The sequence below is a fragment of the Artemia franciscana genome, chromosome 21 (assembly GCF_032884065.1).
Source record: "Artemia franciscana chromosome 21, ASM3288406v1, whole genome shotgun sequence".
Lineage (NCBI taxonomy): Eukaryota > Metazoa > Arthropoda > Branchiopoda > Anostraca > Artemiidae > Artemia > Artemia franciscana.
In genome coordinates this window covers 18,453,495-18,472,711 of record NC_088883.1, presented here as the reverse complement: position 1 = coordinate 18,472,711, position 19,217 = coordinate 18,453,495, and the positions used below count along the sequence as shown (strand labels likewise).

The window sequence follows — 19,217 nt, the reverse complement described above, 5'->3', positions numbered from 1 at the left end:
GGATCCATCTATTTCTCCAGAATATATAGGAGTGCTATTATTAATGTTAAAAGTAAACATCACTATCTGGTAATGTCTAGGGTTAATCTAAAGCTGAAATAACTAAGAGTAATAAAATAAGAGTAACTACCTAGGGTTAATCTAAACTAAAATTTAGGAAGATAAGAGTAAATACTTTTCGGGCAGCTAGGACACTGGTGACTCCAGAATTAGAATCCGAGGGAAACTTTTCAGGAACAGCTGAATATCAGTAGGCAAAGCTATAGCGATGCCTTTCTTAACAGCAATGCCTTTAGCTTCAATGTATTTTTTTTTTTACCTTAGACACTTCATACGCTAGGGGTCGTAAAAAGAAGGCTTCGATCAAATTTTAAATAGTTTGGTCAAAATAATCTAAAGATAAAATAAGTATGCCTCCAGGATTGCCTAAACCTCTTATATCCCCCAGGACAAGTGGTGTAAGCTACGCAAATTGCCCATTTTTAACTTGTAAAGCTTTTTCTAGAAGAGGTGTAGTCCCCCTCCCCACTCTTATTTCTCCTCATGCACCTGATCAAAATTTTGAAATAGTCATTCTGTACGAAATGCTCCTAGAGTTAGGGCTGTAAGTTATACAAGTTTTCCGTTGTTTACAAATAAGTTTTTGAAAGAGGAATTGAGGGTATTGGAAAAGAGGGTACGTTTGATCCTGGGTTTCCAAAAAGGCTTATGGTATTAATGTTAAAATTTTAAGAAAGGCTGAGAGGCATGCTGAATATGATCAAAACACGCATGATGGTTTTGAAAAGAGAACATCAACAATTATCTATGGAAAGGCCGAGGTTATTAAGTTGAAATATTGAAAGTATGTTGAGGACTTGTTAAAGAGAGATTGGAGGGAAACAAGCTGCCCTCCGCCCTCTCTGCCCTTTTCAGGTGCCACTCTGCTCAACATTAATCGATATTTTGAAATTGTCACTTTGTTCAAACCAGTCAAAAGCTCTAATATCTATGTCTGCAGGGATGCCATATCCCTCCAGTCCTGGGGCGAGGACTGTAAGTTAGGCAATTTTTCTATTGTTTAGATGAAGGATTTTTCATTAGGAAAAGGGTAAGTTTTGCTCTGAGTGTATGCGAAAAGGCTAAGCTTTGGCCTTAGCCTTTATTTTAATAAGGTGATGCTTTGGAAATACTAAACTACAAAAAAAAAACCTATGTACATTGTTCATCCAGTCGATAAAAATCATGTATCTGTAATATCATAGGCAGTGCAATAGTGCTGCCTAAGTAAAGAACGACGTTAGCACAATGAATTATTCATATGTTTTATTATTATTTTCATTTTTTATTTAGTTTGTTTGTCTTAGACCACGGCACTTCGTATCAAAAGAGTTATCGTAGAAACTTCAAAAATGGCTCTTTTGATTGGAAATTGAAAGTGCTAGTGCCAAATTAATAGTCGAAAGTCATCGGAGGGCAATTAACCCCCCTCTCATGCCCACCACTTCGCCTAACGCATCCAATCAATGTTTCGAGATGCCCGTTTCGTTCAACGTAGTCGAAAGGTCCAGAAATTATGTTTATGAAAATGATATCCCTCCCCCCAGAGTCCTCAGGATAATGGTTGTAAGTTATGCCCTGGGGGTATATAAGGTTTTCATAGTAAGTGTTGTCGTAGAAACTTCAAAAAGGGTTCATTCGTTTGAAAATTGAGAGGGATAATGCCCTTTTTATTGATCGAAAGTGATCAGAGAGTGAATCCCCCACGCCCATCATTTCCCCGAACATTTCCAATCAAAATTTTGATATACCCATTTTGTTCCACGCGGTTGAAAGGTCTGAAAGGTCTGGATACAAAACCCACCCCCACCCCCACGCAGAGCCCTCATGACGAGGGTAGTAAGTTTTGCCCTTGGGGCATGTAGTGTTTTTTATAAGAAAAATACTGCCGTAAAAACTTCAAAAAAGGCTCATTCGATTGGAAACTGAGACGAATAATGCCCTTTTTATTAGTTGAAAACGATCGGAGGGAAAAAGCCACCTCTCTACGCCCAGCATTTCCCCAAACACAATCAAAATTTTGAGATAGCCATTTTGTTCCACGTAGTTGAAAGGTCTGGAAGGTCTGGAAGGTCTGGACACCCAACCCACCCCCCACCCCCACGCAGAGCCCTCATGACAAGGGTTGTAAGTTATGCCTTTGGGGCATATAGTGTTTCTTATAAAAAATACTGCCGTAAAAACTTCAAAAAAGGCTCATTTGATTGGAAACTGAGACGAGTAATTATTTGGAGTGGTGTATGTATATTTGTATGTGTATGTATATGTATATATTGAAAAGAGAAATCACCAATGCTACAGCACAAACACAAAAAAAAAAAAAAAAAAAAAAAAAAGGAGACAGAAGGAGAAAAGGAAGACTGTTTTCCTAAATTAGTGATTAATATAGACCAGCACTTGAATGAGGCCTTAACCCTACTCATCCATACAATCACATAGGTCAAACAGCATAGCCACACACAATCAACCATAAAGAATAATCCATGGACAGGCAGTCATGTCGTCAATAAGTATAAGTCGTCATTTACCAAACAATAGAAAAAATAATATAGACAAATAATTCAGAGGCAACACCCAACATAAGGGCTCATCAGGAGAATACACTGGCCTATATAGGGTTTCGCCACTCTAAATTCTCTACCCAGCACAGTGTTGTGGCTACCACAGAATATCCATGGCATCCCCGCGTCAGGTATCACCCCCAAAATACATGCCTATGAAAAAAAAACAGCAAATGTAAAACAACCAAGTAAAACCAAAAACAAGCTTATCCTGTTAATATATCCCTCCCTTTAGCAACAATAGGTATACTAAATATTATAAATTTTACCAAATCACAAATATTAACACAATGCAAAAAACCTGAATGAGCTAAACAATTATAGAATTCATCTTTACCATGTGGCTAATTTTTAGAAAATCCGCTCAATTAGAAACACAATTCAAAATAAATGGCGCTGAACCTCCGAAATTAGTCAAAATTTCTTTAAGTATTTCTAGATAATTCTTTTGATATTTATTTAAAAGTTCGTTATAATGAAAAACTAAATTTTTTAAATTGCCAAGTTAATTTATTTGCAGAAAAACCTATATATACATATATATATATATATATATATATATATATATATATATATATATATATATATATATATATATATATATATATATGTATATATATACACATATATATATATATATATATATATATATATATATATATATATATACATATATATATATATATATAAATATATATATATATATATATATATATATATATATATATATATATATATATACATATATATATATATATATATATATATATATATATATATATATATATATATATATATATATATATATATATATATATATATATATACATATCCCATTTCTCTCCCCCCCCCCCTCCCCTAATGCCTGGTTATAAGCAAAGGCTTCAAATAAAAGTTTACTGCTTTAGCAGTCTTTTTTTTTTGGCTCTATTTGGCATTATAAACCAACAATTCATGAGAAACAAGTCTGAAAAATAATGCATTGAGGGGTGAGGGTCATGACAAGGAACTTAAATTCGGTTAAGCTGGAAGAGGCTCCTAAAATTCAATAAATAGGAAATTTCCCTAAGCAAGGATTTTTTTTATTAATGTTTTTGTTCAAAAGAGGGGAAAAACTAAACTTTTACCAAAATAAGTACAAAAAGAATGGTAAACGTTAGAGTCCATAAATTCCAGCTTGGAGGGAGTTCAGGATTTGTATCTTAATTCAGAATTTTTGTATGTGTATGTATTTATGTATGTATATGTGTATGTATGTGTATATATATATATGGTAAAATCACCAATAACAAATCATCGAGCAATGTATGTATATGTGTATGTTTATGTGTATGTGTATGTATATGTATATATATATATATATATATATATATATATATATATATATATATATATATATATATATATATATATATATATATATATATATATATATATATATATATATATATATATATATATATATATATATATATTTATTATATGTGTATGTGTGTGTGTGTGTATGTGTGTATATGTTTATATGTTTATATATACACTTTTTTTTTTTTGTATTTAATGAGTTAGTATTATTGATGATTAAAATAGCATGAATACAGTCGCTATTACAGGCCAGAACGGCCTTTTTGTGACTAATTGATATGTATATGATATAAAGGTTTTAAATAAAAATTTACCTACCTACCTACCTACCTCATTTCCCCAAACACAATCAAAATTTTGATATAGCCATTTTGTTCTACGTAGTTAAAATATCCAAAAAGAACGTCTTTGAAGATGACAAATCTCCCCAAGCCCTTAGGGCAAGGGTTGTAAATTATGATATAAAGTTATATCAGTTTTTATATAAAGCGTGCTCGTAGAAACTTCAGATGGGACTCATTAGATCGGTAATCAGAAGCTCTAGTGCCCTCTTTTAAAGTCAAAGTGAGCGGAGGGTATCTACCCCCCCCCCCCCCCACACACACACACACACACGACCGTCGTATTGTCCCGAAATGGATCTAATAGAAATTATGATAGGCATTTTATTCAAAATGGTCTAAATACCATATAACGAGGCTTTCGGGGTTGAAACTAGCCCCCAGAACTTAGGGACAAGGGCTGAAAATTTTGCCCCAGGGGCATTTAGGATTTTTATGGATGGTTGTACAAACTTTAGAGGAGACCGGCCCATTTAGTTGAAAATTGAAACTTCTAGTTCCCTTTTAAGAGTTGATGAAGGGCAGCCCCCCCCCCCCCGACTAACCTTTTTCACCAAACTAGTCTAATGAAAGTTTGAGATAGCGATTTTGCTCAAAATAGTCCAAAGAACCTATAATAGTGCCTCTAGGGTTAACATAAACCCCCAATGCCCATGGGATTGGTTTGTATTTCATGCCGTGGAGGCATTTAAGATTTTTATGGAATGGGTGGTCCAATAAATTTCAGATGAAAATCATTGGATTTGAAATTGGAAGTTATAGTCACCTTTTTAAGAGTCAAAAGTGATTCGAGAGCAATCAGCCTCCCCCCCCCCCCCTATGCTCATCATATCCCCAATGATCTCCAATCAAAATTTGGAGATCGCAGTATTGTTCGCTGTAGTTGAAAGGTCTAAAACTTATGTCTTTGAGGAAGATACTCTTGCCTCCACAGATCTCAGGGTAAGGGTTGTAAGTTATACCCCGGGGGCATATAAAGTTTTTATTGGAGAGGTGGCCGTATATATTTCAGAGGGGACTCATTGGATTGCCAATCTAAATTTCTAGTGCCATTTTTTAAAGTCAAAGGGATCAGAAAGCCGCTATCCCCCTTCCCTTAAACGTCATGTCTTCCCGAAGACATCGAATAAAGAATTTGAAACTGTCATTTTATTCAAATAATCCAAAGATCAAATAATAAGGCATTTGGGTTGATACAAACCACTAAAGACTGGGAGCAAGGGTTCTAAACAATTATGCAGGATGTTTAAGGTTTTTAGGGAAGTGATGGTAGTTCGACTTTTGAGTGGGCTCATTCGGTTGAAATTTGGAAGTTCTAATCCGTTTTGAATTTCAAAAGTGATAGAGGGAATTTAGTCCCCCCCCCCCGCCAACCCCTCTTTTCACCAAACTCGCTTGATTGAAATTATAAGATAACTCTTTGTTCAAAATAGTCCAAATATCATATAATAACACCTCTAGGGTTGACACAATCCGACAGTGCCCTGAGGATAGGGTTATAATTTATACCATGAGGACATATAAGTTCTTATGGAATGGTCGGTCGTATAGACTTCAGATGGTGCTCATTTGATTTGAAATTGGAAGTTATAGTGCCCTTCTTAAGAGTCAAAGTTGAAATGTTCAGTAATTATGCTTTTGGAGATATCAACCTTCCCCCAAGGCCTCAGGGCAAGGGCTGCAACTTCTGCAATTTGTTCATTGCTTACATATAGTATATTTTGTTGAGAAAAGGTATGCATGTTTGACTTCTACTATCCCAAAATACGAAGGGCATTTATATGAGTATTTCAGGGAATGTTGAGGGGAATGTTCTTGGTACTCCCGTACAATCCAGAACACACTCGAGAAGGTTGCTTAAGGTAGGATCTAGGATAACCGGTTTCACAGTCAGAAAGACAAATAACGGGTGACAGAATGCATTGGAATTGTATACTTTGGGCTATATATTTGCACATTAGGGCTGTGGAGGGGGTGGGGGTAAGGTTACATGAGGTTGCTTCACCCCCACAACTAAATCATAACATGTCTGATTATCAAAAGAGTGCAGCTCAGGAATGACTGATTATATTCATTTGGAATGTTAACCTAACCTGATTATATTCATTTGGAATTTTCAAGAAATGATAAGGGAGATCATCAATTGGCTAAAAAGGCAATATTTGCAATATTGGAACTTCCAGGGCATTCATGAAAGCTATGTTCAACTGACCAAAAGGCAATATGTATATGCTACTATGGCTATTAATACTGCTGCAACTACTACTACTACTAATACAAAACTAACACTGCAATTACTTTTACTACTACCGATACTTCTGTGATAATAGTACTATTAAGGTGAAGGCTGTGAATGTAAAATTTGCTAGAATATTGATGGCAAATTCGAACTAATAGAAGACGCTATACGAATTTAGATTGTTAAAATAGTATATCTTATGAATTGAGCTGTGTATTAAGTTGAAACTATTAGAGAATACTTAAAAGGGATGACCAATTCACCAAAAGATAATATGTGCGTACTACTACTAATACTACTTCTACTGCAACATTTATTAGTTCTACTACTACTATTACTATTGCTCTAACTACTACTTCTATTGAAACTACTTGTAAGTTTAAGGGTATAGGGTTGTTAGTCATGCCCTCGGGGCATGTAAGCTTTTTATAGAATGGGTGGTCGTATAAACTTCAGATGGGAATCATTTGATTTGAAAATTGAAGTTAGAGTCACCTTTTTAAGAGTCAAAAGTGATTTGAGAGCAGCCGGAAACCCACCCCCCCCCCCACCACGAACCATCATGTCCCCAAAGAAATCCAATCACTATGGTTAAAATAGCGTATCTTAAGAATTGGTTTGTGTATTAAGTGCAAACTCTCAGAGAATACCTAAAGAGTAAGATCACTTCACTAAAAGGCAATATTACTACTACTGCTACTGCAAAATTTACTGTTTCTACTACTACTATTACTATTACTCTAACTGCTACTGCTATCGCAACTACTTGTATGGTTATGGGCATTAAGATGATAATTTCAAGAAGCATATAAATATATAGGTTATCAAAAGAGCGAATGGACAATATCATAGCAATGGGCAATTACATTAAGTTGAGTAGTTTTACTACTGCTGTGACTGCTATTACAACTATGCCTAAGGGTATGAAGGTGAAATTTTTAGGGAATATCTCTAAGAATTTATGTTTTGCGGATTACAACCTGCCATCCTTATGCAGGTTGTAAAAAGGGAATATAAGCATTACATTAGAAACAATTTCGTGTTGAAATTAAAACTTATAACACTTGTTGTAGGGGATATGAAACTAACCAAAATACAATATTTGCATCACAATACTACTGCTTCTAATCCGACAACTACTATTGTAACTATTATTATTTTTGCGACTACTACAACTGATACTAAAGCAAAGACTACTACTATTGACTCTACTCCTACTACTACTACTATAACTATTGGTGCTACTACTACTACTACTAATAAACTTATGATTATTAAGGGGGAAATTTTGGGAAAATATTATATACTATATTCAAATAAATTGAAACACACTCTTTCCACATAGGTTGTCAAGAGTAGGTATCAGCTATGCCTTAGGACCAGTTGATGGTATTAAGTTAAAAATGGCATCGTGTGTTGAAGGGTATGATGAAAAAAAGTAAGATGTACACACTACTAATAATGCTACTACTGCTACTACAACTACTGTCACTACACAAGCTAAGGATATAATATGAATATCATATTGGAAGGATATGAATATAAGTCTGCGAACAGAAATTGTACGTAGGGAAACTGTACGTTAGTAAAGATTTGAAATGTGAGCGTTCCAAAAGACAAAGGAAGATTTATAAGATATTTTTTAGAAGAGTTTTGCAATGAATTATTTTAGTTATCTGTCCGACTGACCGCTTTTCAAACAGTAAGCTGTAGGGATAATGTAGCTTTATCCCGCCAAGTAGGACATCATGAGAAAAAGGTTGAGAAATGCTGCGGACTTGTCTTTTTTGACAATCTGTATGACAATACTATTTTTTGTTTTAGTTCAACTTCCTCCTAAATATATCTTGAAAGTTCACGCTTGATACCCTTATAGAGTTTCCCTAGATTTTACAAATACGCAGTTCTAACAATGTGTATAAAACTAATGATTTTTTACTTAGTTTACTTTTTAACATACTTTGAAAGTTACAAGTCAACATTCTTTGGCACTCATGAGATATTGCACGAACGCCCCAATGGCAACCTAGATAAAGATAGTATCTTTTGATTCAGTTTAACACCCTCTTTAACATCCTTTTAAAATCTCGACTTCACAGCCCTTACTATTTATGAGCAATTGATGATACGCTCTCTTCATAACCTGCATGAGCTTAAATAACTTAAATAAGATTTCAAACAAGTAGCGAAGTTTTAGAAAAGTGCTTTAGTGCTGAAAAGCCTTGCTCAGGGAGGTAGTAGTATTGCAATTTTTGCTACTTTCAAGTGGCAAGCATACCCCTGTGATGACAAGAGGGTAAGGGAGCCTATAGAAACTCTTGTGGACTATGACTTCAACAGCCCAATAGCAAGGCATTTTGTCTCAAAGAGTGGCGACCCTTATATTGACCACAGCCTTTAAAACTTATTAAGAGTTCAAAATATTTTATTTTTAGAATAATTGGACAGTCGAAAAGATGTTTGAAGTATCAGAAAATTTCTATGTAAACCTTACGCTTGAGGAGATGCCGACAACTTACAATACAAGCTTATCCATGATAGTCAAGCCGCCAAATAAAGAGGTGACCTGTCATGCCTCAGCTTGGGAATTCTGCAAGGAAGAGGATTACAGGTAAGCTGCAAAAGGTCAACTGCATGACATATTTTATTCTTCTGGAAAGGCTAGAAAAACAATGGTGAAGTCAGATTTTTAATAAATAAGATAATTTTTAGTAATTTGTGAGTGCAGATTAGCTAATTATGACGGAAATAAACCTCCCCTCAGATAATTTTTTTCCATGGACGACTGAACAAAGAACTCAGCCGAACTATTTGCATTTTCCCTTCCAGCAGTAAATTTTTCTACAGGCTGTGAATTTAACCGCTTTTCTTCGCAATTTATATGTTCTAATTATGAAACATTTTTGCCTAGGCTGGTTGATACAAACCGATCAGAGGTCAAGTCCATCATGAATTCATGAAAGTTTAAATGTGCACGATATGGTTTGTTTTAAAAACGCAAAGTTAAACATAACTCCGAGTTCTTTGAGCAATATATAACAGAGAGCTAAACTAGACTGCATAAAGCTGATTCCAAGGATCTTGGTTGCCTCCTTAGAAGCCCGTTAGGTTGCCCGCTTAAGAAAGCCTTGTAAAGAACGAACCCTAACCCATAGAATCCAAATATTTAAAAGTACATTTTGAAAAAATAAACTACCAAATGAAAAATAATTGCCATTTGAAATTGATTCAAGAACTGTAACTATTCCATCAAATAATTTTAAGAGTAAAAGTCTATTGTAAAACATGTTTATTGTAATGTAGCCCAGTCTCAGATTTTTCAACACTAGTCTATGCTTAAGTTTCCCATTGAAACCATATGTGTAAAGATAGACTGATTTGGTTACACTAGTTTCTTTCACCTGTTGTTATTATTATTAACATTATAAGCTATCAAAAATTCCTTTTTCAAGTACAAACCAAAAAATAATAGAAGATAGAACACGGCTATTACTTTAATATTAAAAGTTTAATTTTCATTTTGAAGTTTTTTTTACTCCATTTTGAGTAATGTGCAAGGAGATATAAGAAGTAGAAATCGGAATAAGAAGTAGAAATCAAAATTTTCTCAAATGAAGTTTATATCATATAGAAATCTTCGTAAGACCCAATTCCTTAAAATAGATGAAATAAGACTCTAGATAGGGTCAGTGTATGCATCGTTAAAGGAGTTTGATCCTACCTTATGTCATTTTGTATCAATAAATGTATTTTGCTAATTCTGTTTTTGCTTTTAAATTCCTAGTTTTAGTCAAAACTACTGTTTGTAAAAAGAGATAAAAATAATTGATGCAAAATGTAAACAAAAGGCCTTTTGAACAAACTACTACTATTTATTCTACTACTAACAACTCACAGCAGCACCAAGCCACCTGAGGTCAACACAGTTACGCAAACTCCTCCTCCATTCAGTCTATTCAAATCCTCATTTTTACACCCTCCCAGGATGCTCCCGTTTCCTTTAAATCTTTCTTTATGGCATTCTCCCACCCCAGACAAGGACAATCTGCTTTTCGTTTAGCCCTACAGGGTTGGCTGAAAAGGACAAACTTCGGTAATCTCTCATCCTTCATACGCAGAACGTGTCCTAGCCATCTAAACCTTTCTTCCATTTTAGCTCCAAAGGGGGTTGAACCAAATTTTTCGTACAACCTACTGTTCAAAATACGGTTAGTCAGCCGGGTACCCAGAACAATCCGTACGCAATTTCTCTGGAAAACATTTAGTAAACCTGCATCCACTTTTCCGAGTACCCATGCTTTGACCAATGTCATTTGACCAATGTCATATTTACCAATGTCATCACTGTACCTTCCTTCCAATATTTTAATCTTTGTTTGCAGACGTATATTCCTCCTTCTCCAAACTCTTATTAACTGTGAAAAAGAACACCCTGTTCCCTAGCTATTCTACTTTTAACATTTTCACTTCTCCCACCGTCTTTACTAATAATAATACCGAAGTAAGTGAAGTTGCCCAGCTCATCATTCTTTTCGTCACCCAACGTCAACTTTTCATCTTCGCTAATTCCTAGCCTTAGAGACTTAGTCTTCTTAAGAGTAATTTTCAAGCCTATTCTAGAACACTGAACTCACAAAATCTCTAAAAGTTCAATCATTTTGTTCACACTTTCATTTAATATGCTTAAACGATTGGAACAATCTAAGTCCAGGAGATTTTTTCCTTCCCATTTGATTCTGTGGTCTCCCATTGCCTTTCCTGTGCTCCTTAAGATAAAGTCTATCAAAATAATCTATACAAATGGGGAAAAAATACAACCCTGCTGAACTCCTGATTGAATACAAGACGAGCTGCTAACCTTTTTGCCTACCTTAACCGCAGCACTGTTATTCTCGTACATAGGACTATTCACTTTAATTTATTACTTTTATCTAAAGCTCTTCTATCAACAGAATTGAATTCTTGCTCATAATCTATAAAACTAAGGACCAAAGATGTTTGACAACTAAGGTACTTCTCAATTATTAATCTGAGAGTGAAAATCTGGTCGACAAATCCTCTACCTTTTCTAAAACAACACCGTTCATCTCATGAAACTTTGTCTAGAACATCTCTCAGTCTAAAAAGTATCATATACTAAGTAATCTGTGATCTGCTAAGACCGGACTAATGCCTCGGTAATTGCGACACTCACTCTTATCACCTTTCTTATACAGTGGTTTAATTGAGGTTTTTCTTAAATCGTTAGGCATATTCCCTTTTTAAAAATCCTATTGATAATCTTCAGTGACTTATGTCTAACCTCAGAGTCACCATATTTAAGAGACTCATTTTCCAAACTATCAGTGCCAGGAGCCTTATTATTTCTTAATCTTTTTAGTACTGTCACCAATTATCCCTCACAAAACAGATCTTTATTCACATCCAAGGTATCACAAACTTTTTAGTTTTCCTCTATATCTTTTCCTGGAACTGTATATGTGTACTCGGTTTAACACATTCTCAAAATGTTCCACCCATCTATCTTTAACTCTTTCCTTATCACTAATTGTTGTCCCGTTCATATCTTTAACTGAAACAAGTACGGGTTGACTACTCCCTCTTAATTTATTAATATGCGAGTAAAATATTTTATGATTATGCCGCCAAGCTGCATCGTCCATATTTTCGGCAATTTTATCCATGGCCTCCACTTCACACCTCCTTAGTTCATATTTTAATACTTTCTCCACTTTCTTTACATTCGTTTTGTTTTCATATGATCTATCAATCAGATAATTCTTTTACAAACCCCTTCTCCTCTGTTGAACATAGAGCTTTTTCACTAATGTTCCTAGCTGGAGTCTTAACTTTCTTCTGTAACATACTATCAGCAACTTCACAAATTGTTTGTCTAAATTTATTCCAACCATCTTTTCTATTGTCAAATTTAAAACTCTCAGGTTTAGTATTCAACTGTTCCTTGAAGGTTTCTCTCAAATTGTCATCCTGAAGTATACCAACATCATTTCTTTCCGATATTTAGTTACCCTTCCGAAATTTCAACTTTAGATTAGCTCTAGACACTACTAAATAGTGATCTTTACTTTTAACATCGATAACAGCACTCTTACCAGCACATCGATTAACAGCACCCTAATATCTTTTATTTATCCTGCCAGCCTTCGACTTACTATAACATTATCAGTAAGGCTCGGTGCCTTACTATCACTTGAATACCATATCAACTAAAGGGCCACTTTAAGACCAGACACCGTCTTAATTTTAACTAGATTTTTATACCTACAAAATTGCAAAAGTCTACACCAAATTTACCATCTATCGTTATTTCTACCGACCTGGGCGTTAAAATCTCCTAGTAAAAACACCATGTTTCTACCTGGTACCCTGTCTAATTGCTCCTGTAATTGTAAGTAAAACATATCTGAGTCAATTGTATCTCAGTCAGTCAGTTCAACAGGAGCATAATACTACTATAACTGATACCTTGAACTTTTTAGTCGTAAAATGAGCAATAAGTATTCCTTGGACACTGGTAGCAGGTTCAGGACGGGGATCTTCTCAAGTCTACACCAAATGGCATAAGCTGGCTTAGAACCAGATAGCAGGAACCCCCTGGGGCTTCCAGTATGAATGGAGTCTTTGTTCAATCCTGGTCCCATCTCGGTCACAACATGATTTTCAGCACTTTGCGAATCTCTTCTGTAAACCAGAGTTGATATCTTGCACAGGCAGTCCCAAGCGTATTACCTCCCACTCATTATATATTTATACCTACAAATATTATATTATTACGGGGAGGCATTCCATAGTAGATAAATTCGCTAGGAAGAGGTTTTTCAGCCCGAAAATACCCTTTAAAACAGACCAAGCCCTAGAGAATTATCAATAATCAGAATTCCGTGCGAATGCTCTTGAAAGTGTCCAAGGATTTATTGGTGTGCTGTGCGAATATGTTTTGAATAACTATTATCCTAAATCCAATATATTGAATTACTTTTAAGTACAAAGACGTGAACGGCAAATATTTCCCATATACTGTGATTGGACTTGAAATAAAAACTTTCGAGGTACTTCATGTAACATGCGTGATTAGTATTTTGCCAATATAAGCACTCACGGTTTGTTTGACGCCAATAAGTTGAGTAAAAATTACTTTTCAGGATTAAAATGTGTACCGGAGTAAATATGCAAGATTTAATTACTGTTCACCATGAGATGGGTCATATCCAATATTTTCAACAATATCGTCATGCACCTCAGCCGTATGCTTTTAGAGAAGGAGCAAATCCAGGTAAGTTTATCTATGTCATTTTCTTCTTAGAAAATAGTTGCTCTTAGACCCATTTCTATTTTTAATTCGACTGGAAGTCTAATATATAGCTATTGGCTCTGTGTGAATTTTCAACAAATTGAACAATTATAAGATTTGTACAGTATTGAATTGCAAGCGTACGGTGGAGGAGTCACATTTACATTAGAAGCGGAACAGGCTATGGTTAAATTGCCTCAGTGCGGGCTTATGAGTGTTGGCTACACCAAGAGTATTCTTTCGTGCCTGCTACATACCAACTTCTTGTAAAGGGAATTGCAAATTGTTTGGGAAGGGACTCATCTATCAATCGAATTAATATGGTAAAACAGACCGTGGGGAAGGTCAAGAGAGCCGAGTTCCATGTTAGGAATGAAATAAGTACCGCTCCTACAGATGTGTTTATCAGTCCAAAATTTGCTCAAGTATTTTACTCAGATTTAATTTTCTTTGTGTTGACAAATCTGATTGGACTTGAAAGAGCTATTTTCAGTTCAGTGTATGTGCCCATGACGAACAATTAAGACAGAAAAGCCAGGAAGGTGGCCGAGTCTTTTGTCAGAAAAAAACTACTCTCGTTTTGAAGTGTCACGTAAATGAGCTTAAGAGCTGATGGAGGTCCCCACGTCTATCTTTTTCTTGAATGACGTCTACCTTTTTCTTGAATGACGTTTGTAGCTTTATTGTAAACCTTAGAAAGTGGTTTTAAAAGAACAGGAAAAGTTGACATCCATACTATTGGACAGTAAGAAACGTAAGACTGAACCAAGTGGTGAAAAAGAGTTTCAAAATTGATCCTGGTAGAGTACGTTTAAGCTTTGTTAAAATAAAGAGAGTTTTCATCAACAAGAATACCCAAAAAACGAACATAACGATCTATAGATATATGACTTATTTTATTTGGCTGTGAATTTCAGAGAAATAGGGATAAACCTGAGAAGTATGCAAAAAAAAACTGGTTTCAAAAAAAAATTAAGCTAAATTAAATAGCATCAATCTATGAAGTTACTCTCTCAAACAAATTTTCCAGATTGAATCTAAGGTCTGATTTGCATTTTCCTGAAGTTTCTAGTGTGCTGTGATCAACAAAACAAACAAAGACGTCAGAAGTAAAGAACTATAGTTACCACTATGAACAAGGGAAGGTTTAGGATGAAAAACATCTACAGCAATCAATAAGTTTCCGCTTTTTTACTACATAAAAAAGATAATTTACATCAATTTAAAATAGCACAAGTTCTAAAAATTATCTTTGAGGGGTTCAAAAATTCTTTTTTGAGGGTAAACGGAAAAGTGGATTATCAGGAAGTAACACATAATTCAAATATGTAAAAAGAAAATAATTTTCCCTTTATTTCAAAATGAGATAATTTCAATAGGACAATTTCACGGGTTAAGGAATCAATATCTAACGATTATCCAGGAATTTAGAAAATGTAAATAATCCCAAATCTAACACAGAATGTAAAAATTCAAAAGGTTATTACAATCATGTCCGGTGGATTTCTTCACTCGGAAATCAAATTGAAAATCAAGAAGAAAATGTTTAGAATTTAGAAAAATAATGAGACGAGATAAATGGCCTTTTCAAAGATTTTATTAAATATTAAGGTAAAATCAATAAGTTGCTGGATCATTTTCCGGTCCACCTTTATACAAACAATAATCCAAAAAAAACATATATGATTATTGCTGTCACTTGACTGTGCTTTATTTTCATTTATGTTTATGTCGCTTGTTCCATGTCTTTTGCTTTAGCTGTTGGAAGTCGTTCGTCATCTTGTTTAATTTTGCATGCGTCTACTAATTTGAATAATCATTCACGTTGTTAGATGGCTTGTAACTGCAGGTCTTATGCGCGTTATTTTCATTCATCATTGCCTCAGACATTTTTACCCCGCATTTTGCTTAAGCTGTTCGGATTTATTCCTTGTTATGCTTCATTTTTCATCATCAATAACACAGACATTTTTTGAAGAGTTTACTTTAAGTGTTTGGATTTTTTCATTATTCTGCATAATTTTGTGTAATATTGTAATTTTAGTTTGTCTTCTAACCGCAGATTTCACAGAACGATGATTTAAAGTGATTCTTGCAGTTGCTTGCTTGCTCAATACCATTTGCTTAAATAACTTTACACGTGCCATAGATACCAAAATTGAAACGATTTTTCCGGGAGAGAAATGATGTATTTTGGTCTTTAAATGTATTAAATATAAAAAAACAAGCTTTTTAACTGGGGGTAAAAAGCAACAGCACTAAAACTTATAACGAAAAGAAATTATTACGTAAATGAAGAGGGTTGCTCACTTCTTGACACCTTGCTCTTTACGCTACAGTTTCTTAGTACTTTCAAAAAAGCTTTTTATTGTTCTAATTAAACGACCCCTGTGTTTCATGAGTCGTACTTAAATTTTTGGGAAAAACTCGAACTTTAGCGTAAAGAACGAGTTGCCCTAGATACCAAAATTGAAACGATTTTTCTGGGAGAGAAATGATGTATTTTGGTCTTTAAATGTATTAAATATAAAAAAACAAGCTTTTTAACTGGGGGTAAAAAGCAACAGCACTAAAACTTATAACGAAAAGAAATTATTACGTAAATGAAGAGGGTTGCTCACTTCTTGACACCTTGCTCTTTACGCTACAGTTTCTTAGTACTTTCAAAAAAGCTTTTTATTGTTCTAATTAAACGACCCCTGTGTTTCATGAGTCGTACTTAAATTTTTGGGAAAAACTCGAACTTTAGCGTAAAGAGCGAGTTGCCGAAAAGGGGAAACCCCCATTATATACGTAGTAGTTTTTGTTCGTCTTAGGTTTTAATGTTGCTCCCTCCTTTCAGTTAAAACGACGTGTTTTTTTGTTTGATTAATTTATGATCGTTTTTTAAATAATCCCCAAAAATCTGCCCCACCTCCACGGAAAAATCCCTTACTCACGGAAATATATTCTAGACAATTCAATACCGGTGAAAATTTACCCCGGACAATTTCACAAGTCCACGCGTAAATTTGAAACGGAAAAAAAGAAATATAAAAAGAATCCCGCATAGAAATAAATATATGTAATCCAATTCACTTATAGAATAGATAGTGTCCATCTGAGTGACTGTTGAATGGAATCAAGGGATATCCAACTGCGGTATCAGTATTCTGCAACTTAAATAAAAGTTTGACATTTGAATATTGGAAGTAAAGTGGGGGTTTGTCCTCGGTTTTTTTGGCACTGTGTATTTGCTTTCAAGCTCCAACAATATCCTATTCAATACATTGGGTAAGAACATACTGCTCCCAGGGCCATGTTTTCTCTTTGCTTATCTTACTCATAATACTACTTGAAATGCAAAATTAGCTAGACTTGGCATCCTAATTTCAAAACGTTTAATGATTTACTTAACATAAAATAATGCACTAAAGGAAAATATGACTAATTGCTGGATAAAAGACAAATTAAATGAAGCAAAATTATTTTCATAACTAATTTAAAGTCATTGAGACTAAAAATTAGGTGTTTTCAGGGTTTCACGAGGCAGTTGGTGACCTTATGGCACTATCTGTACAGACTCCTGGTCATCTAAAGAAGATTGGACTACTTGAAGAAGATTTTACTGAAGACGAAAGATCCGACTTAAACTTTCTTATGCTTACCGCCCTGAGCAAAGTAAGTCAAAGAAAGTAGTTCACCCATTTTCCCATGCTACCATTTTTCTTCTATATTTTTATCCTGTGTGTCTAGTTGTGCCAATTCTTATCAGCCTTCAACTTCATTAGAACGGAGCTGAAACATTTTTTTTAATGCATTTCGTAGGAAAATGAGAACACAGTAAATCTCCTTTAATTTTTTTAACAAAATTAAGTTATTTTTAGCATATTGAGGATATATATTCGTATTCTAAGCCAAAGGGCCTTTTTAAAACCTTTTGTAAACATTTGGTTTTGCGATTTTAATCGTTTTCTAGCAGATTTTATCAATTAACCTCTCCAATGATCCTTGTGCACAGGCATCTGTTTGTTATGATTTGTCTTAAGAATCTGTTACCATCCAGCTTGATCACCATTCGTATAATTTAGGCATTATGCCCCTTGTTGGAATAGGTGCTCCATTTTCGCAAGGGGTTCTATAACGTAACTAAACTAATACCACTTCGGCCACCTATCAAACAGTTCGTGGTAACGAACTATAGTAAGGAGCGACCCGGCTCAACAGTAACCAAAACTCTAAAAAATGGAATTTTGATACCAATACCTACATCAAAAGAATTGCATTTTAATGCTGATTTTGAATATATAAGTTTTATCAAGTTTAGTCTTACCCATCAAAAGTTACGAGCCTGAGAAAATTTGCGTTATTTTAGAAAATAGGGGGAAACGCCCCCTAGAAGTCATAGAATCTTGACGAAAATCACACCATCAGATTCAGCGTATCAGAGAACCCTACTGTAGAAGTTTCAAGCTCCTATCTACAAAAATATGGAATTTTGTATTTTTTGCCAGAAGGCAGATCACGGATGCGTGTTTATTTGTTTTTTTGTTTTCTTGTTTTTTTTGTTTTTTTTTCCAGGGGTGATCGTATCGACCCAGTTGTCCTAGAATGTTGCAAGAGGACTCATTCTAACGAAAATGAAAAGTTCTAGTGCCCTTTTTAAGTGACCAAAAAAATTGGAGGGCACCTAGGCCCCCTCCCACGCTAATTATTTTCCCAAAGTCAACGGATCAAAATTCTGAGATAGCCATTTTGTTCAGCGTAGTCGAAGCGCCTTATAACTATGTCTTTGGGGACGACTTACTCCCCCACAGTCCCCCTGGGAGGGGCAACAAGTTACAAACTTTGACCAGTGCTTACATATAGCAATGGTTATTGGGAAGTGTACAGGCGTTTTCAGGAGGATTTTTTTGGTTGGGGGAGGGGTTGAAAAGAGGGAGATATGCTGGGGGAACTTTCCATCGATAATTTGTCATGGGGGAAGACAATCTCCATGAAGGGAGCGCAGGATTTACTAGCATTATTTAAAAAAAAAACAATGAAAAAATAAATATGAAAAAGTTCTTTCAGCTGGAAGTAAGGAGCAGCATTAAAACTTAAAACGAACAGAAATTATTAACCATTTGAGGGGCACACCTCCTCCTAATACCTCGCTCTTTACGCTAAAGTATTTTTAGTAATTTCAACTATTTATTCTACGGCTTTTGTGATTCTGGGGTCATTCTTAATGAATTGGGACAAAATTTAAGAGTTAGTGTAAAGAGCGAGGATCTGACAAGGGGGTGAGCCCCCTCATATATGTAATAAAAATATTGAGAATACACAAGTTCTTTATGTAAGCTAATTTATAACTTACGTAAATCTTTTACTAATAAAAATAT

The 19,217-nt window shown here is 34.8% G+C and overlaps 1 protein-coding gene across 1 annotated transcript in view; it reads left to right on the top strand.

Moving 5' to 3' along the window:
- The window catches only part of LOC136040864 (angiotensin-converting enzyme-like), a 93,307-nt gene that overhangs the window by 56,186 nt on the left and 17,904 nt on the right, over positions 1 to 19,217 (top strand). The window contains exons 11-13 of the mRNA XM_065725248.1: positions 8,978 to 9,153; positions 13,706 to 13,836; positions 17,372 to 17,514. Coding sequence (XP_065581320.1) covers positions 8,978 to 9,153; positions 13,706 to 13,836; positions 17,372 to 17,514 — 450 coding nt within the window. The remainder of the gene's footprint in view (positions 1 to 8,977; positions 9,154 to 13,705; positions 13,837 to 17,371; positions 17,515 to 19,217) is intronic.